This window comes from Leptonychotes weddellii, chromosome 11 (genome assembly GCF_054177405.1).
Source record: "Leptonychotes weddellii isolate Sample4059 chromosome 11, ASM5417740v2, whole genome shotgun sequence".
Classification (NCBI taxonomy): Eukaryota; Metazoa; Chordata; class Mammalia; order Carnivora; family Phocidae; genus Leptonychotes; species Leptonychotes weddellii.
In genome coordinates, this window is record NC_138379.1 from 43,472,826 (window position 1) to 43,493,400 (window position 20,575).

The 20,575-nt window shown below is 43.8% G+C and overlaps 1 protein-coding gene across 1 annotated transcript; it reads left to right on the forward strand.

The window, feature by feature from the left end:
- Positions 1 to 1,361: 1,361 nt before the first annotated feature.
- OVCH2 (ovochymase 2) lies at positions 1,362 to 18,767 on the forward strand. Its single transcript, XM_006742359.2, has 17 exons — positions 1,362 to 1,449; positions 3,990 to 4,099; positions 5,722 to 5,813; positions 7,423 to 7,595; positions 7,959 to 8,054; positions 8,287 to 8,438; positions 9,105 to 9,294; positions 10,396 to 10,419; positions 12,281 to 12,371; positions 12,494 to 12,618; positions 13,329 to 13,469; positions 13,793 to 13,923; positions 15,975 to 16,068; positions 16,579 to 16,710; positions 17,245 to 17,253; positions 17,909 to 17,989; positions 18,757 to 18,767. Exons 1-17 carry the CDS (start codon positions 1,362 to 1,364, stop codon positions 18,765 to 18,767), a joined length of 1,740 nt encoding a protein of 579 aa, XP_006742422.2.
- The last annotated feature ends 1,808 nt before the right edge of the window (positions 18,768 to 20,575 follow it).

The window sequence follows — 20,575 nt, forward strand, 5'->3', positions numbered from 1 at the left end:
AGTGATTGATAAAATATAACAGGAACTGCAAGATCACTTGTTGTCAAAAAAAGATTGAGATTTTGATTATAGTTTAGACTTTAATTGATTACCTCTTATGATTGATACCAATCCCCAAACCAACAGCCAAATTAGTCCAGCTTCAGGATTAAAGTATTTGTGGAAATGGCTCAGTTGGAGGTTTGAGTGTCCTTCCTTCTTTGTTTTGCATTTATACTATTTGCATGTGATGTATTTTTTAAAGATTTATTTATTCATTTGAGAGGGAGAAAGAGAGCACGAGCAGGGGGAGGGGCAGAGGAAGAGAGAGTCCCAGGCAGACTCCCTGCTGGGCATAGAGCCCATGGGGCTCAACCTCACAACCCTGAGATCACGACCTGAGCCGAAACCAAGAGTTGGATGCTTAACCCACTGCGCCACCCAGGTGCCCCTGCATGTGATGTATTTTTATAGATTTATTTTGTACAAGGGCAAAAGTTGTCACAAGGAAGTTAAAGGCTTCTGGTTTGACATTTGGTTTTTGGGGCAGGTAATTTGTAAAAGTTGACAGAAAAATCTCATATTCCTATGTGGGCATAGATAGCATTGGTCAATCCACAAGCGTTTCTCACACCCAGACCATGGCCACAAACTCAGCCAAAGAAGGGAAAGACTTGTGCATAATCAGAAGCCACGTCCCTGTGCCACGTTGTCTACCAAGTGTAGAATGAAGGAGATTTAGTGTTTGCCTTCTATAAATATAAAAAATAGTCAGAAAATGTAGATTTGCAAATGCCCTTATAGACAGTATCTAAATGACAGTCTGGTAGCTTGATTTCCTGAGTGTGCTATCAAATTATCTTTCCTCTCCTCCCCTCTCCTCTCCTTCTCTAACACATAGCTATAACCACCCATTTACAATTGGAAAATAAGTGAAACAAAAATGTTTTCGCATATTCTGATGGGTTGTTTGCAAACATGTAGTATAACCTTGTAAACAAGGACGACTTGATATTCAATCCTCTTGTAGACAGTGGTAACCTATATACTAAGAAGCAAGTAATATTTGCAGGTGAAACCTTAGATACCAACCACTTGGCTAGCCAATATACTCTGAGGGAAGCAACATATTGATGTGGGTGTGTAATGGGATATGTAATATTGCTCGATCAAGACTATGCTTCCGTGGTTGATTCCCCACATTTTGCAAAGATCTTTGCAAGAAACCACATTCAAAAACATCATATGGACATGGTTGAATGACTCAAGTCTTTGTTAATAAATAACTTCCTTCTAAATTGGCTTCTTACTGGTCTCACAGGCTTTCTATTCGGTTTTCTTTAGTCTCTCTAAAATTTCCAGGAAAAACTCTGAGTCTCAAAATGCCTCTGAACAAGAATAAGCTGTTTTTACTACTTGGAATTCTCTGTTTGGAAGGAGATAAATCTGCAACTCTCTCTCTCCCCAAAGGTAAGTTCCAAATGAACTCTATAACTACCTTCATCTGAAGGAATAAACTTTGTTGGCAATGGGCATCATTACTCCATTCAATGTTCCTTTGGGAAAACAGAAGCAGATATATTTTGGAGATCTGTTTTTCATGTAATTATTTTGGGCTTGTCTCCTGTAATCAGCATATGAAACTGCATAAAATGTTCATGGAATACAACTTGGACAAATGGCATTGATCTGGAGAAAACGGATTATTCACTTATTTGGATACATTACAAAATCCCATCCTTTTTCATGGAGCAAATTCTGGAAATCAACATATATTTGAAAGCATTTGTAATCTATTGGAAAATTATCTTACTGGGAAATATGAAATATGTTAACTGTGGTGTATTAGGAATGGTCTTTTTCCCCTCAAGTAACATAAGGTGAGAACAGTTCTTGGCAGGCTTCTCCATAGTCAGAGTTGTGCCAGCCCCAAGAATCATCCTGTTTTCTGTCTTTGCTTCAATGAGTTCAGGAAATAGTAAGTTTTGTGACTAATTTATTTATGATTCATTCAACTGAAACTGTTAGAAAATAAGGTTTTGATTCAATGTCATGCCTGCATTGGGTTCAGAATCAAAAGGCTCAGTGTTACATCCATCCTTTGCTGTTAATTAGCTGTGCGTTTCTTTGATTCTTCATTTTCTCATCTGTAATGCAGGGGCAATAGTGCTTGATTCATAGGCATAGAATGAAGATTAAATGAGAAGTTATTTGTAAGAGCTTTGTGTATTTTAACATATTAATCCAAATAGTTATGCTCTCAAGGATATGCTGTCCAGAAAAAGCATTTGTTTATCCATCCAACTTTTCTAAGTGTCTACTGTATGCTAGGAATTGTGTGAAACCTTGGAAATACAGAGATGAATAAACATAGGTTTTTTTTTTCCTTGTGTAGTATATAGTCCAAATAGAGGCAGATAAACTACTCATTACCACAATACTGCATGGCACAATCAGTAAAAGTGGGGAGGAAAGAGTACTATACAGTACAGGAGAGACATTTAACACAGTTTGAGGAAATCAAGGAAGACTTCTCAGTTGAGGTGATGCCTGAGCTGAGGAATAAGGATGAGAGGGTCCAGCTAGATAAAGAAGTGGGTGATCATGAGGCAGAGCTTTCTAGGCCCTCCTTGAAAACAGGTAGAAAAGAATGATCTGCCGAAGGGACAGAATGTGTGCCATCCTTGAATTACCAGGCAGTCCGAAACATCTTTTTTTTTTTTAAAAAAAAGATTTTATTTACTTATTTATTTGACAGAGAGAGACACAGCAAGAGAGGGAACACAAGCAGGGGGAGTGGGAGAGGGAGAAGCAGGCTTCCTGCGGAGCGGGGAGCCCTATGTGGGGCTTGATCCTAGGACCCTGGGATCATGACCTGAGCTGAAGGCAGATGCTTAACAACTGAACCACCCAGGCACCCCGGTCCTAAACATCTTTAATCTAGCTCATCTGCTAGTTTAGGAGTCAAAAAAATCATCGAAGTTAAATAAGTAAATGCAACATTTTCAGGGATAGTGTCCTTTCCACAAAAAAGAAAGAACTCTTTTTGCCATTACCTGGCAACCCTTCTAGCCTAAAACCACTCTGTTGTGTGAATCATGACACGGTCTTCTCTCTACTCCACTGTTCTTTTTAATTTTTTTTTAAAGATTTTATTTATTTATTTGAGAGAGAGAGAATGAGAGACAGAGAACACTAGAGGGAAGAGTGTCAGAGGGAGAAGCAGACCCCCCGCTGAGCAGGGAGCCCGACGTGGGTCTCGATCCCAGGACTCCGGGGATCATGACCTGACACGAAGGCAGTCGCCCAACCGACTGAGCCACCCAGGCGCCCTCTACTCCACTGTTCTTGAACAAACTGCCACTTTCTAATTCCATAGGGAATGAAGTCCAATATCTGATAGTGTGCCAGGTATCATGGACCATGGTCTCAGACTCAATCTCCTGGGTGGAGCAGAGGAGATGTACACACAATTACAATCTAATGCAGAGTATGGCATCACCTGCTTCACCAATTAACTGAGCAGCTTCTATGCATCATGAACTGCTCTTGATATTTTGAATTTAGATATTTCTAAGATTAAGTTCGTATCTTTGAGACACCCACAGTCTAGTTGGGTTTAAAGACAAAGAAATAACCATAATGGCATGTGATCAATGCCATTGAGGAAATCATAGACGTAGAGTGCTGTGAGGAGCCTTTAAGGGGCCAAATTGCTCAGAATCAAGGGGGCTACATTCCTGCTGACCCAGTGGAGATCTACCTCTGAGGTCCTTAATCTTCGTATCAGAAAAGTAGATCTCTTCAGGATATGCCTATTCTATGTGACAAAAGCTGAACAATCCCATGTACTGCAAATCACAGCAAATCCCACAATTAACATAAAGTCATATTGTAATCTTTCTACATGCTCCATGTCCTACAGTTTTTTCTTGCTCAGAAAAGTTTCCTGTACTCCTCAGTTCTAGGAGCTATCTAATCACTAGATTTTTGTCTTCTCTCTTTCCCAGCTCCCACTTGTGGGCGGAGTTTGGTGAAGGTACAAACTTGGAATTACCTTAACATTTTCAGTCGCATTGTTGGGGGGAGCCAAGTGGAGAAGGGTTCCTACCCCTGGCAGGTGAGTCTCAGGAAACATTCTCTGGTGGGTAGACTATGAGCTTTCTCAGGAATGGATGTCCCAGAAACACATGTTACTCATTAGTACACTCCTTTCTGCCTAACTCATCATCAGAGATCTCATGAGTGTGTGCCAGGATCCAAGTCCCTCATGATGTCCATCCATTGAGTTCCAGAAAATGTGTGCTCAGAATAATTACATGCACTATTGGCTTGCCCCCCAAATTGGAAATGCTACCCCAAACTTTCAGCCCCTAAGACAAAAATCCCACTTCAATAAGCTAAAAAACTCTTGAATTTATAATTAAAACAATTTTCTGATTCAACAAATATAATTATCTCATTATAATTAGAGATGATCAGGAAAGTCAAAGGTGTCATATCCATAGGTCTACTTTCTGTTTGGAGGTTTATACTATACCACAGGATCTCCTAGGGAATAATCAAGAATACTGCCTCCTTAGAAGCTACTTTCCTAAGAATTTTCTCTCAATCTAACCTCCATCAAATGCCCTTGTGTATCTGTCTCTAGCCTATGGTGTTCACATTTATTGTCTTTGAAATTCTCCCAACTTTCTTTACCCTGAGAACCATGTTGTTTTCTTGCCTCTTAACTTTGTGAGTAATAGCTCCTTACTTTTACTTTGTTTAAGTCAGTCACATTAATTTTTGGTCAGTGGATATTTAGTAACGGTTGGTTGATTGAGTTTATGTTTAGTAGGTTGACTGAATGGCTGAGTCATTGCCATTTGATTAACTGATGAATTAATTACTTGGTTGAAGAGTTAATTGATCAGATGCTTATTTGATCAACTGGTTGACTAATCAATTTAGAAGTTCACATTCAAGTCAGAGTCAGTGATGTTATTTATTTTTACTTATTCTTTTTCCCTGTATTAAAATTTTTTCAGTTGTTCATTGAACAATTTTTGGTCAAAAAGTGACAATTCTAATAAATGTCTTCTTTTCTCATTCCGACAATGGAATTAAGAGCATTTACTTGTACTCTGAAAGCATTTTAGAGTTAAATATCATGAACAGGATAAACCATAGATAGAAAGTCATTGTTAGAGGCAGATCAAAAAATAGGCTTGAAGCAGTGACAGAGGTGAAATAGTTAAGGGCATGAGAAAATTGTAGGTACTGACTATTTCTTCTAAGAGGCTTGGAGGAATTGGAGCATGTGTGGAAAATTTCCTTAGCCTTCACCTGTTTTTCTCCCAAACCTGTTTATCCGGACTCTGCTGTATCTTATACTTCTCTTTCTTTCTCTTCATTCACAAAATTGTTCATATTGCTAGAGTAACAGTCTGGGCCAACACTATTATGAAAATAAATAAACAAATACCAACAATTTTTACTACCAACTCTACTAAACCCTTATAGCCAACCATCTCAAATGAACTACCTCTCCTACAGACCAAGGTTGGGAATGTTCTGGTTCCAACACTGCTCTTCTTTCTGAGCTGTCATGGGATGGGTTTTACTCCTTCACAGTCCACAATTTCTAATATTTGTAAGATATCTGGGTCTATTTTTCAGAATATGTTCGGTCTCCAGATTTGGGGGGGTGGGTGGCCCCAGGGCATTAACGTGCTCCCATTTAGGCTCTTTGTAATTCAGGTATCCCTGAAACGAAGGCAGAAACACATCTGTGGCGGGACCATCGTCTCTGCACAGTGGGTGATTACGGCTGCCCACTGTGTTGCAAACAGGTAAGGAAGGCCTAGCTCGTGGATAAACACCAGATTACCCTCCTTCTCCTTTGCGATCAGCAGCAATAACTCTATTAAAACATGGAAATGTGTGATGTATACTTTAGCACAGGAACATAACAAAAAAGCACAACACAAAGAGGGATCGCTGACATCGTCGAAGGACAGTCAACTTGGTAGAAAACATACTTTGTTTGCAGGAGTAGGATACTTTGTTTACTTAAATATGACTGGAAGTCATTAAAGAATAATACCCAAGTGAAAACAAACAGCACGAAGATATATTTGTGAAAATTCTCTCTTAAATTTCTGTGAAAAAAAATAAGCTGATTCATTATACATTTTAAAAAATTGATGAAAGAACTGAATTCTTCTCCTGAGGCCAATATTGCACTGTATCTTAGCTAACTAGAATTTAAATAAAAATTTGAAGAAAAAAATTGATAAAAGAAAACAAAGGGAGGCCAGTAAAGAAGGCACCCATGTCTGCTTTCCTACTGGTCCAGCCTCTCTGAGCTTCAATCTAACAACTTCCATTCTTTATCCAATTTCCTGTGTACTCTAAACGTTCTCTTGTTATTAGTGCTCTTGGTAGTTAGTCACTAGGGGGCGATCAAGATCATTTCCCATATGCCCTCTTTCCCTTCAAGTCTGCAAACATTCGCTGGATATTTACTTGGTGCTAGACACTTTGGTGGGTACCAAAGATACAAAGATAAGTAAGATGTAATTCCTGCCCCCCGCAGAGAGTTAATAGTCTAAAGAAGAGTCAACTGATAATTTCACTGCAGTGTGGCAAGTGACTAGGGTAAAGGGATGCTGTGTATTAGGTTAGGTACTCAATATAGCCAAGAGTCAGGGAAATATACCAAGAGAAAATCATGCCCTTTCCAATTCTGTATAAAGTCATCACTTTGGGGAATGAAGGGTCCCCAAAGATGGTAAGCCCAAAGTTGTTAATCTACCCCAATGCATCCCACCAAGCTCCTTTCAAGATAACCTGGCTACAGGATAAAGGGAAATAGAATGGTCTTTCCTATCTCACACCATGTCTCTAAATTACAAACATAAAGGAAGTAGGGGGAGATCCCCACCTCCCATTGTTTTAATCAGTCCCAAGCCTTGAGTGTGCATGCTCTCTGAGATATCAGAGTTATGATGCTATTATGTCTTTCATAATATACATTAAGCATTAGCTCTCTGATACTAAAGCAGCATACTTAGGGGGGATCACAAATCATTCTCAAAGAATCACGGATACTGAGGCCAGGCCAACCACCTAGGGTAGCTGAATAAAATCCACTATGGCTTCAGATCCCTCAGTTACAATATATATGCATTTTTAGACATTTTATGAATAACACTGCAAAGTATTCAATTTATCATATTATTGGTTCCATTTGAGGCCACTCTTGACTAGTTCCCCACTTAAATTGGGAACCTTTGTATTTTTACTAGTAATGATGGAATCATTCTCACTTTCTCTCTTTGGCATCCTCACACCCACATTATCCATCCAGGTAATTTTAAAGAGGCCAGATTGTCAATCATTACAAGTGTCCTCAGAGGCTAAATGAAATTTACTCAGTTTACTGCTTCCTCTTCATAGAAATATTGCAACAACTCTGAATGTTACTGCTGGAGAACATGACTTGAGCCATATAGAGCCAGGGGAGCAAACCCTCACCGTTGAAACCATCATCATACATCCCTATTTCTCCATCAGGAAGCCAATGGACTATGATATTGCTCTTTTGAAGATGGCTGGTGCCTTCCATTTTGGTAAACATTTGAGGCTCACTGTGAATTGTCTAGCCCATGTTCCCTATAACTTCTGCTCCATAACACATTCCCTACAATGTATGTTATATAGCATATGTCCAACAGTGCTGGGTCATGCACTTCAAGATGGGGATCTGGGGTGGAGGGCCCCCTCTGTGAAACCCTTTTTGTTTGTGGCTTCAGATACAGGATTATGTGGAGTCAGGAGAGAGCCTTTCTTTGTCTGATAAGTGACCCCTGGAGGTGTGAGGCACAGATATGTCACATGATCTTTGGGGAACTACCTAGGTGCCAATTGGCAAGTGGTTTAGGATGTCCTCCCCTCCATGGGTGAGACAAGCCCTGCCCTGCTCTTTTCTTCAGGCCGGTTTGTGGGGCCCATGTGTCTTCCAGAGCCAAAGGAACGATTTGAGGCTGGATTTATTTGTACAACTGCAGGCTGGGGCCGCTCGGCTGAACGTAAGAACTATGCCACTTCTCTTAATCAGATGTCAGAACTTTCTGGTGGGTAATCAGAAAATACAGTTTTTAATCTATGTTTTAAAAAACAATTGTGTAAACATTTTAAAAGAGAATATCCATTGTACTGAGAAATTCAGGTCTTTCCAAAAGATACAAACCTGAATGGGGCATCTTCAACTCGGGAAAGGCGAGGGTGCGTTGCTGGGACTCTCCCCTCTGTGTTTTCTAGATGGTGTTCTCTCACAAGTTTTGCAGGAAGTGGACCTGCCCATTTTGACCCAGGAGGAATGTATGACAGCTCTGTTAACCCTAAAGAAACCTGTCAGTGGGCAGACCTTTCTCTGCACAGGCTTCCCAGATGGAGGGGGAGATGCATGTCAGGTAGGTGGGGAGTGGCTGGGTTGAAATGTCTCAGGCAGGGCTTCCCTCAGTTTTGTCATCAGGGGAGGAGCTGAAGGAAGGCTGTAGGTAAGACTGGACTCTGGAAAGAAGGGTCAGGAGTGACAAGGGAGGTCAAGTCAAAGTAAAGGGACAGTTTATACAAGCTGTTTTTACCAGGGAGTGTGGATTCAGAGGAGGTCTCCTACTTTTTCCAAAAGACCAAATAACAGGGATAATGCCAACAGTGAGCTTAGGGTTCTCTACCCCTGAAGACCGGCTGGCTTTTTCCCTTTTAGAGGTTTCCAATTTGTGGGTATTGGGAACTTTCCTTTCCTTCCATTCCTCTTGCTGAGCAAGACCTGAGATCAGTTTTACAATTGGGCAAGACTTCTCTGAGGCTGTAGGATGAGACAGGAGTAGGAAGAAAGTCTGATGTTTGATGAAACAAACATCCTCCTAGGATGGAGAAGAAAGAGGTGGAATTGGTAAGGCTCCAGTGATATTTGAAGATTTAATGTGAATTGTGCTTGGCTATTCTCCTGGGCCCCTGAGCCCAACTTATTAGAAGTGAAGAAATATCATTGATCCTCATCTAGCATCTTTGTGGGGGAAAAGAGTGAGCACAGACCTAGCAATGATGGTAAGAGAGGCTTTTTCCTCCCACAGGGAGATTCAGGAGGTTCCCTCATGTGCCGGAATAAGAAGGGGGCTTGGACTCTGGCTGGTGTGACTTCTTGGGGTTCGGGCTGTGGCCGAGGCTGGAGAAACAACATGCAGAAAGATGACCAAGGATCCCCTGGGATCTTCACAGATCTTAGAAAAGTGCTTCCCTGGATCCACAAACACATCCAAATTGGTAATAATGCCAGCACATGAGGCCAAGAAGCTAGGCCCAGCGAGGGTGTCGGCAGTCTAGGCAAGTCCAGACAGGCTCTATTTCTGTTTTTAGTGTAGCACATAAGAATTGTGACATTTACAAGATTTAAAATGAGTAAAATATGGTGTGCAGTGCAGCAAATATTCAAAGAATCATGAATCCATCCATCCTAGACTTCGTCAAATTTGCCTTTAGTTGAAACTATCAGTTAGTGATGTATTTTCATCACTTACCTCTCAACTGTGCTAGCAAGATTTAGCGAACTATAGTGGTTCTGAACCAGTGGAAATTTTGCCTCCCAGAGGACAATGTCTGGAGACATTTTTGGTTGTCACCATGAGGGGAGGGGTGCCACTGACATCTAGGGGGTAGGAGCTATGGCTGTTGCTAAGCATCCTGCAATGCACAGGACGGCACCCAAAGAACGATCCGGCCCAAAATGTGAGTAATGCTGTGGTTGAGAAGGCCTGGCACAGATCTGGGTACCATGAGTCTGAAAAGGTCAGCGTCTGTACACACCCTTCTCACTGACCAGGAGTTCATTGAAACTTCATTTCTGCCTCCAAAGCCAACTTCATTGTTTTCTAACTAGTAGCTTCCAGCTTCAATAGGGCTTCTATTCTGTCCCACAGAGGTTAATTCGAATTCATTCAGTAAGAACTTGGGTTTGTTTTCAAGTGTACGGTCCTGTAGCAGGCATCCAAGCCCTCCAGTTGTAGCCACACCAGCAACTCTCTTGTAGTTGTGGGTCACTTATTTCCATCTCCAGCCTCCCTTCTCGTGAAAAATGAGAGAAGTAGACCAGATAACCTCTTGCTCTGTATAACCTCCAAGCTCATCATGGCCTGTTTCTTAATTCGCCCACTTAATAAAGAGAGTGAAATTTCATTAAAACACCAAGGCGACTTTCCTGCTTTGTCAATTTACCCCTTCTGTTCTTTCCGCAGATTAAATTTTCATTAGTTGCATATTGACTTAAAAATGCCTGCACTTTGGAGCCAGGGAAATGCTAACTTCTTGAAATGTTGTTCAAGATACCACACACAGACCTTGAACAGCATCTTTCTTTTTCTTTCCTAGGGAAGCTGAGAAAGAGCTCCAGAGGTGGGTATTGCTCACAGCCTGCTCCACGAGGAGCAGGAAGTAATATCTAGCATTTCTGAATATAGGTTCCCTTTATAATCAAAAGTCTTTGCAAGAGCTCTCTCTGCTCACTGGGTATAAAGCTACCCACACTTGGGGCACCCACAGCCATTCCTTGCCAGTCAGGGCAGGCCATTGCCAAGAAGGAGCCCTGGATTCCCTCCGATTTCACTTCTTGAGAACTCCAGCTCAACTCAGCAAACATTTGCCAAATCCTAGCTTTGGATCAGAGACTCGGGGGCAGGAGAGTGAGGCAGTGCAGATGTGGTCAATAAGCTACACACCTTACCATGAAAGTGTCCTCGAGTGTACAAGGGACTCTCCTCCGGGGTTACATGGCAAGTCTGCAGTGAAGCCACTCTGTAATGTTGGGAAAGCTCCTTCCTACCTCTGGACCTCAGTTTCCTCATCCATAAAGAAAAGAGTCTGGGCCAGATGGTCTCTAAGGCAGCTTTAGCTCAAATTCTTCAGTGGTTCTGTGAGTCTGTGGAACCATCTACAAAGAACTATGGGGAAAAAAGTACCCTGAGAACTAGAGGAGTGAGTGGCTGGGGAAAAAAGCCAGATGAGGCTTTGGAGCCCAGACACCTTTTAAGCTGAATCACAGAAAAACACAAAGAACAAGTAGAATGTTGTCAGGTGGAAACGGGATACAGGTAAAGAAAAATATTGCAGCTCAAGGAATCATCTTTGTCCAAAGATGACACTGAAGGACGGAGAACTGAAAATATAGGGGGTAAAAGAGACCAGTGCGTCAGTCAGAGCAGCTGAAGTGGGGGTGTGTGTAATGGGGTTTGATGAGGGAGATTAGAAAATAAATTGAAACCAAGTAGTGGAAACTTTGGATGCCTGTCAAAAAAGTTTGGATTGACTGAGTAATAGGAAGTTGATGAATTAGGTAAATAGATTAGAGCAATATTCTGGTGGTACGAGAACAGCATGTAGGGGATAGGTTGGAGGGGACTTCTGAGATTACACATTAGTTCCAGAGACCTAGGACAAGGGCTGGAGAATGAAAGCATGGGAATAGAAACAGGAGGAATTGGGACCCGGTAGTCACTTTGATGAAGGGTGGTGAGGGGCAGGGAGGAAGCAAGGATGGTACCAAAGTTTCGAGCATGGGAGATGAAGCAAAGGGCACATAAAAGTAGTCTAATCAGGGGGCACCTGGGTGGTGCAGTTGGTTGAGCATTTGACTCTTGGTTTCAGCTCACGTGGTGATCTCAGAGCTGCGGGATCGAGTCTCATGTCAGGCTCCATGCTAGGCATGGAGTCTGCTTGAGTTTCTCTCTCCCTCTCCCTCTCCCTCTGCCCCTCCCCCTGCTCACACACCCTGTCTAAAATAAATAAATAAGTAAATAAATCTTTCTTAACAAAAGGTAACCTAATCAGAAGCGGAAGCAGTTTTGCAGACCATTTGTAGCATGTTAAGGGGATATCTAGGATAATGGTTGCAAAACCAGGTCTGCAGCTCAGGAGTGTAGAATAATAGTTGAAACTCAGGGTATGAATGAGACCCGTCAGAGGGCTCGTGTAGAGAGAGGTGAAAGCTAAGGATAGAACCTGGGAAATACATGTAGGTATAGAATCGAGTTATGATGCCAGAGAAAGAATAGTGAAGGAGAAGAAATCATCGAATCTCGAGGTTAAGCAGGATCTAAAAAAGAACAGAAAGAATAAGGCATGGCAGAAGCCACGGCAGGGAAAGCTTTCCCAAGAGAGGAAGCGTGCATAATGAAGAACCAGGGGGTTCCGGTGTCTGCACAGGTTCCGGAAGGCTAGCCCCCACTGTCACCCTGCTTCTCATGGCTCTCTCTCCCAGCCCCATGCAGCGAGCAGGATCGTGTGCTCCGCGAGTCTGAGGGCGAGTTGCACTTCCCAGAAGGCCCCTACCTGTATTACGAGAGCCAACAGTGAGTAGCCCCCTGCCCCGCCTCCCCCAGCCGCCACCTCCAGTCTGACTATGCCCAGTAACTGGACCGTGACAGCCACTTTCTGTCTAGAAATGACACCCTCTTAATGGATCTGCCTGCAGACGGTGTGTCTGGACCCTGTTGGTCCCAGAGAAAATGCATGTACTGCTCGGTGTTTCCCACTTGGATGCAGAGTCTTGTCACCACAGTTACCTCTCCATCTATTCCGTAGAAGACAGACTTATCGGTGAGCGGATTTTCACGTTGCCAAATGGACACTTGTGCTGGGAGGGCTTCATGGGGCCGGGATGCCGTACGTCTGGCACTGAGGCATCTCTAAACACCACGCTGCCCATCTCTAAGTTTGAGACTCGGGATTGACAGTGGAAAGGAACTGAATCTGAGCCATTTCGTCTGCTGCATCTGCTTGCCATGGAACCAGGCTTCCTGGATTCGTGTGCCAGGCCTGGAGCCCCTCAGGAGTAAAATACAGACCCATCACAGGGGCAATGTTGCTCTCCTAGGCATGCAAACGACCTGTGTTGCATCATCCAGCTAAGAAGGAAAGTACCAATGGATAACCATGAGTAGAGGCAAAGGTTCCTTATGCAAGAAACTGAGATGAAGGAGCATTTCTGTGGTTCCTAACAGGAGGTGATTTTTGCTGCCCAGGACATAACGTGGCAACGTCTCAGAGCATTTCTGGCTGTCATGATTAGAAGGAGTATTACTGGCATCTGGCGAGCAGAGGCCAGGGATGCTGTAAAACATCCCATAATGCACAAGACAGTCTGAACACCAAGCATGTTCCAGTTCAAAGATGTCAGTGGTACCAAGGTTGAGAAACCCTGGCTTAGACAATCCCGTCCTACCAGGACAAGTCCAGTTCTCCTTGAGTCTCTCAATGGGTGCTGTTTTCTAGACTCTGAACCAAGACTCTTGCTTCTTGTGTTGCAGGGAAGTTCTGTGGGAAGAGCCTCGCTTCATCTGTTCTTGTTGGCTCCAGCTCTGTACGGCTGAATTTCAGCTCTGACGCCACAGATTATGCAGCGGGGTTTAACCTCACCTATAAAGCTCTAAAACCAAACTACCTTCCTGGTAAGACCACTTGCCTTTATCCCACACTATCCAGGCTACCTTGAGAAGTTGGAGGCCCCGTAGGAATTAGGAGGGGGGAGCACAGGGCCGGGGAGAGGCCCGTGTAGGGGCTCCTTCCACAGTCCTGCTAACTCGTGTTTATCACACATTAGCTGGGAGGGTGAATGAGTCCTGGAAAGTCAGCACACAGGCATCTTCCTTCGTGTTGGCTCTGCCTGAAGAGTCAGCTGCTGCATCATTTATGGGAGACAGGAGGGAGCGCGAAGAGGATTCCTCTTTGCTTGAGTGATGCCATTGTTGGGACGTTTCCCCTTGTGTTTCAGATTCAGGTTGCAGTTCCTTCACTGTCCTTTTTAAGGAAGGCCTCATACAGAGTCTTCACTATCCTGAAGACTATAATGACATGGCCAACTGTAACTGGGTTTTTCAAGCCCCCAAACACTACTTAATTAAGGTACTGACTCTGCTTACCCTTCACTTTGCTCTGGTATCTCCACAGAAATCATGAGGGCAGAAGTTCGTTGTGTGTGTGTGTGTGTGTGTGTGTGTGTTTAAATCAGATTTATTCACTGCTGCATCCCTGGTCCCTGGCATACAAGGCTCTTGATAAACAGGCGTTGAATAAACAGACCAGCCTACTTTCCCTGTAACTACCCACGTCCACCACTAGATGGCAATCGTGTGCTTTACTTTCTGTTGGCGGGCTGCCCTCCTCTGTACCCGGTGACAGGTTTAATCAGTTTCTAGTCCCTTCTAGAAACAAGCATTTCTTCCTTATTCATTAAACTGCTAACAAAACGTAAGTAATGGCTAACAAAAGTCAATGCCGAGAAGGCCCCAAACACCAAGCTTTCCACGCAGAGGGAACAGAACAAGCCCAGAGAAGCCAGTATCGACCAGGTTGAGGGTCATAGGTGTATGGGGAGGGGTCGTAGAAGGGGAGGCTGAGACCAAAGTACAGAGGGTTTTCAATGTCAGGATGCAGAGTTTACTCAGCATTTGGTTAGTAGCGTTTGCGGCCACGTGTTTGTTCACGAAGCACCAACGGGCCTTCTGCAGAGAGAGGCCACCAGGTGGTTGAAGGTAAGACTGCAGTCAGAATGAGGTCGGACGTAGGCAACGATTCCGAAGTCTTTCTCTTAAAATGGTAATTGAAAGCGAGAGAGTATATGAAGGAGAGAAAAGGTAGGAAATAAAGGGGGAGGAGTAAGGATGGACAAGACCTCCAGGTTCTTGTACCTTTAAGAGGCAAACAGAAGCCTGAGACTCAGGAGCAGGTGTGGAGTTAAGACGGTCCAGAGAATGGAGTCTTTCTTTTAAAACACAAAACAAGCAAACACACAAAGAGGTGTGGCCCACAGTTTGGATTTCCCACAGAAAGTGAGTTTAAGGAGGAGGACTGAGTATTTGCTACCCGGGCCTCAGCTCATCCCTCAGCAAAAGGGTAAAATACGTGTATTGACCGTTGAGCAATGGAGAGCAGGTGGGAGACGAAGCACCTGGAAGAGCCAGTCTGACGTTCGGAGCAGGAACAAGATCTCACAGGTTTTTACCAATGAGTGGGAGAAGACACAGAGGAAAGAGGTGTAGATCTCCTCTTTCTCAAAGCTTCTGGAACCCAAACAGTCAAAATAGAAAATTTCAGGAGGAAGCAGAATTAAGGGAAGCTTTGTGATGAGTGATGGAGGATAAAAGTTGAAGTATGAGTGAATTTCTGGAAGGAGAAAGAAGACAAAATTTAGCTGAAAATCTGAATGTGCCAGAGCTGATGGGATTCAAGACCACCCTTTCGATCTGTGTGTACTGAGTGCCATGCATGAGTGGCATGATGCTGTCCCCCCCCCTGCAGTGACAGCATCATAGTGCAGGACCCCTCCAAGAGGAACTGGGAAATTAGGATTACAAGGCATAACCATGTGCATAGTTCCTCGGAGAGAAAAGGGTCTATTTCCGGAAAGCATCGCAGTAAGGGTTTAGAAATGTTTGAATGAATCCTGTTTCTGACCCTCTCCTTCTCCCCGTGCCTACATTCACCACTAGTGATCATTTACCTCCATGTTGTCCCCTCCACGCAGCCCTCTGTGTCTCTCTCCGAGTGGTCAGTCTCCATTGAATCCCCATCATTTGTTTAAAATCTGAATTCCTACCTCATCAGCCCTATCTCCCACTGCTCCTCTCTTCAAAGTCAGTTGAAGGCCCCAGGTGCTAGCAAATTGCTCGGCTTGTTCTTTGCTGTTTGTTTGCTCTTCGTGGGAGGGCGCCAGGGAGCTCAAACATTTGCGCTTCTCCCCACCCTTGTGCGGCCTGGGCCCTCATTTGGTAGCTGAGATGTGTCTGGGGTGGGGCAGTCTGTGGTAGAGTCTCTTTTCCTAAGTAATTTAACCCACTCATGAATGTCCCGTTCACATCCCAAAGCAAGTTGAGCAATCCAAATTTCTCTGCTTACTCAAAATCAGGTCATTCGTTCATATGATTTGCTCTGTATATAACACGGAGTCTTGTCAGCTTTCCTTTCAGAGTCTGGAAGTAGAGGAAAGTGGGGACTGCACTTCTGACCACGTGTCTGTGTACAGAGACGTGGAAAGGCAGGAGGAAATAGGTGTGTGCCCCCCGCCCCCCGGAGCCTCGGCTCCCCTGGTTTGCATTTGGATCCAGTCCCTTTGGGCGAATCCTTCTCGGGAATAAAAAGGATCCGGCTCCAGCTTCCTTCATTGCCCTGCGCCCCCTCCCTCTGTCCCTAGGTGCTCACGACCACCCCCCCTTCTCCCAGGTCAGGGGCAGGAAGAGCGGGAGCGAGGACCAGAGAGCCATCTAGGGGTCAGAAGGGGCAAGTGCCATTGAAATAAGCCCTGTGGCTCGAACCAGTTCCCTCAGGGGCATTCCCAGTGGGAGTGTGTGGGAGATAAACAGAACTGAAGCATTGCTGGAGGTCAATACCTATTAAAAAGAAGCAAACTGCCCTTCTATTTTGAAAACGAATTGGGACACCCAACAAAAAAGTTTATTTCTCAACAATTGCCTAAAGGACAACTTTTTTCTCTCTCTCTCCAATGTCACGTCTATTTGCTGGGCCCTTGACCGCGTCTTGCCTGGGCTGGGCTTTACCCAGCTCGGTTGTGTGGCTTTGTTACCCCCGCCCCCGTGCTGAGCTCTTCTGGTGTAATGCTCATCAGCTTCCAGTCGGATGACAATGTGACCTTCAGAGGCTTTCAGGCTACAGTCTCTTTCATCCCTGAAACAGGTAAGAAGACAGAGGCATCAGCCTCTTGGGTCCCAACTCCAATCCTCCTAATGTGGTAGGAAAGGGCAGCCTCTGTGGCCCAACGTGGATACAGTAGTGGGTTCTCAGTATTTGCAGCAGCTCAGTTCTATAAAGTCACCATGAACATCAAATCAGTGACTACTGACCCAAGGCTTCTAGGGAAAGTATGGAGTTAGGTTCCTGGGAGTCTCTGGTTTTATGCGTGTTTCTGTTTAAAGTCACCTTCTCCAATATATCTTGTTCATTCATTCACACTGAACTCACAGCCAGCAGCCCTATAGCTCGAGCCTGAACAAGCTTATCTATCACACGTATTTTCTCCCCAAGGCATATCACAGCCTCCTTGCCCTTACGAACACCAGATGGCACCTCAGTCCTATGTTACATTTAGGGCCATTTCAAACTGCAAAATCACCAACAAAAAGCACAGGGATGCAAAAAACCCCATGGCACTCAACAGACCATGGAAAGGACACTTGTTAATAGTATGAGAGCTGAAACAAGAAGGCGGAGTGTTGCCTCGTTCGACCTCACCTAGGAACATGCGCATCAGGTGACTCAAAATTTTCACTGCTCTGCATTTGTCATTGAATGATCATGAAAACACCATTCGTTCTGAGTTAGAAATAAATGTTAGGGAGTAGGTGAATTTGCAAACGTGGAATCCATGCAGAATGAGGACTGACACTATGTCTGAATCATGGCCTATCCTTATTAGATGTGTGATCTGAGAGTCATCTGAGACTCCTTTTCTTCACTTTACCATGGGAGAATACATGCTTTTTAAGAATGTAGTGAGGATCCATCAGATCAGGTGCGCTTGGCCACGAGCAAGTGTGTGACATAGAACAGAGGCCTGGAAATGTGAAATGTCTTCACCAACCCCCAGTACCCAGGCACATGGACAACACAACTCCCCTCCATCCTCACGTCCCTGAGCATTCTGCCCAAATCCTACAAAGCCAGGTGTTGGCTCCTCAAGTTGTGCATACCTGTTAGACAAGCAGCTGCTTATGGCAAACCTGGGTTATAGTTAAAATACTCCACTTTTCAGTTAAAATACCCATAGTCCAGCTGACTGAGATGCCCCAGAATTCTCACAATAATAATTTTCTGGTAAGTCCCAAACACTGGCCCTGTGTGTGTGATCTGAGCAATTGTGTATGCTTGCACTCAGATTTAAACATCTCCAGATCAGAGGACGAGTCGATGTTTTTGGAGACATGGAATGTACTACCTGAAGACCACAATGCTTCTGGTAAGCTTTTATGGGGAATGTGACTGAGAGATACCCACAGAGCATATCAGCCAGGGTTCAACCAAAGAATCCCAAAAAGATATGTTGGAGTGCCAACCTCCAGTACCCCAGAATGTGACCTTATTTGGAGCAAAAGTCTTTACTGAGGTAATCAAGTCAAAATGGAGTCCTTAGTGTGGACCTTAACCCAATATGACTGGTGTCCTTATAAAAGGGGAAACTTGGATGTGGAGAGAGAACGTCAAATGAACATGAAGGTGGAGACTGGGTGATGCACCGTCTACAAGCCAAGGAACCCCAGTGATCACCAGCAAACCTGCAGAAGCTGGGGAGAGGCACCATCACCACCCTCAGAAGGAACCAACTCTACTAACACCTTGATCTCAGACCTATAGCCTCCAGAACCATGATACAATAAATTTCTGGTCTTTTAAGCCATCCGGTTTGTGTTTTTTTGTTACAGCAGGCCTAGCAAGCAAATACACCAGGAACTGGCTAATGTGGCTGTGGGGGGTGACCAAGCAATTAAATCCATCGGGCAGGCAGTCAGAAAGGGAAGATCACAGGACACTGGAACCCCCCAGGCACGGGCTGAAGGTACTGTGCCCCGGGCAGAATTTCTTCTCTTTTTGGGGGAAGTTTCAGCTCTGTTCTTAAGGCCTTTCCAACTAATTAAGTCAGGCCCACCCAGATTATCCAGGATGATCTTCTTTAGCTGAAGTTAATGGATTAGGGACTTTTATTACATCTGCTAAATCCCTTTACAGCAACACCTTGATTGGTTTTGATGGAATAACCGGAGGCTGTGGCTTAGCCAAGTTGACACATCCAGAAAGCCAGCACGCAGAGCTGTGTGGGGCAGACTTGCTCATCGTCCATTTTGCTCAAAGCAACACTGAAATATTTCCAGTCCTGAGAAGCAAGACTCCCATCTAAATTGATTCAGTTAGTGGAAATGGCTAACTAGTATGCCATATTGGGGTCTGACCCACGAGATCTGTCCCCTAAGAAAAGTGAGTGAGTATCCCACTCCGTGTTAATGCCAGTGAGCATCGAGAAGCACTGGGCCTTCTCTTTTCCTTGTTTATTCCGTGACATCCACTGACATCCACGTGCAACATCTTGGTCCATGTGGAAAACATGGTGAGCGGAGCGAGCAGAGGAGGGGGCCCCGAAACTTGTATGGTTTGCCATTTTGAAAGTTTGCCAAGAGAAAATTTGAGTGCCTTATTTTTAATTTTTTTTTTTTTTTTTTTTAGTTTTATAAAGTGTCTGATACATGGAACATAGAATAGAGTGTGGAGAGAGAATATTCCTTTTAATGAGAAGGAATAAAAGCAATCTGAGTCTTTTTGTTCTGGATTCTTGGACCTCGTGATGCACGGACGCCTTAGGTAGAACTTCTTTGTGAAGGGCGGCTGCAGGGGCTCCTTCTCTTGACCACCCTGGGGGTGCACTCAGCAGAGCCATTTTTCCCAGCCTAAACCAAGTACAGATTTTTCTAAGGAGTCTCATTACAATGCTCAGCAAGATTTATTCGGCATTCTATCCCCAGCACCTACTGCAGTGCTCAGAACACGGCAGATGCCAAATAAATATTTGGTGAATAAAATGAAATAATCCACAAATAGCCCCTGAAGACCTCAATAAGAGAGACTTTCCTGATTTTCTGTCACTGAACTCATACATTAGGGCCCTTTTCCTTTATACATAAAAACTTAGGAAGAACAAGAAAAAGAGTTTACATGTGCCCTGTTTTAAATACACCCCTAACCTGGATTACTTAAATCATTCAGTAAGCAATTTTGTCCTTCAATTTTTTCTTTTGAAATGTCGCAAATCTACAGAATAGGTGAAAGAATAATACAATGAACTCCTGTTTCCCTCACTTATATTCATTCATTGTCGACATCCTGTCACATTGGCTTGTTTCTCATCTGATGCCTTCTCTGTACAAATCTCCATACCAGAGCCCAGGGCACGGGGGAGGAGGTGCAAAGAGGAACAAGATACAGCACCTTTGTTCAAGTAATTTATATCCTAATAATGAAAATTATGTGTACAAATTAGGTGACAAATAAAGAGCAGATACTGAATGATTTCCATTTACATAATACTAAAATCGCTCAAGATTACTATATGGTAGTAGATGTCAGGATAGCAGTTACCCTTTGCGGAGTAGTGTCTGGAAGGACTCCTGGTGGGATTCTGCTAATCTGTTTCCTGACCTGGGTTCTGGTGATACTTTTTGAAAATTCAAAGTACTTTATTACTTGAGTATTTTTCTGTGCATGCGTTATACGTCAATAAAATTCACAACAAAAGAAAGAAGTGTACAGAAAAACTTAATACAAAAAATACTGAAATAACTTCTGGATGAGACAGAAAACTGGCGTTTGATTTGGGCCCATAAGAATAATGTCACCATTATTCTACACCCTGTGGGGGACCCTTCGATGGTTTTAATTGGGGAGTGACATGATCAAAGAACACTTTTTGGCGGTTAATTTGGGAGCGTGAGGAGGATAGGGAAAGATTACTTGTTGGGGGAGTAGTCCTGGTGAGCAATATTGAAGACTTAAACTC

Coding starts and splice junctions, on each gene's coding strand:
- OVCH2 (XM_006742359.2), top strand. CDS start 1,362: ATGCCTCTGAACAAGAATAAGCTGTTTTTACTACTTGGAATTCTCTGT. Junction 10,420..12,280: donor GCTGAGAAAGAGCTCCAGAG/GTGGGTATTGCT, acceptor TCTCTCTCCCAG/CCCCATGCAGCGAGCAGGAT. Junction 13,924..15,974: donor CCAAACACTACTTAATTAAG/GTACTGACTCTG, acceptor GAGTCTTGTCAG/CTTTCCTTTCAGAGTCTGGA.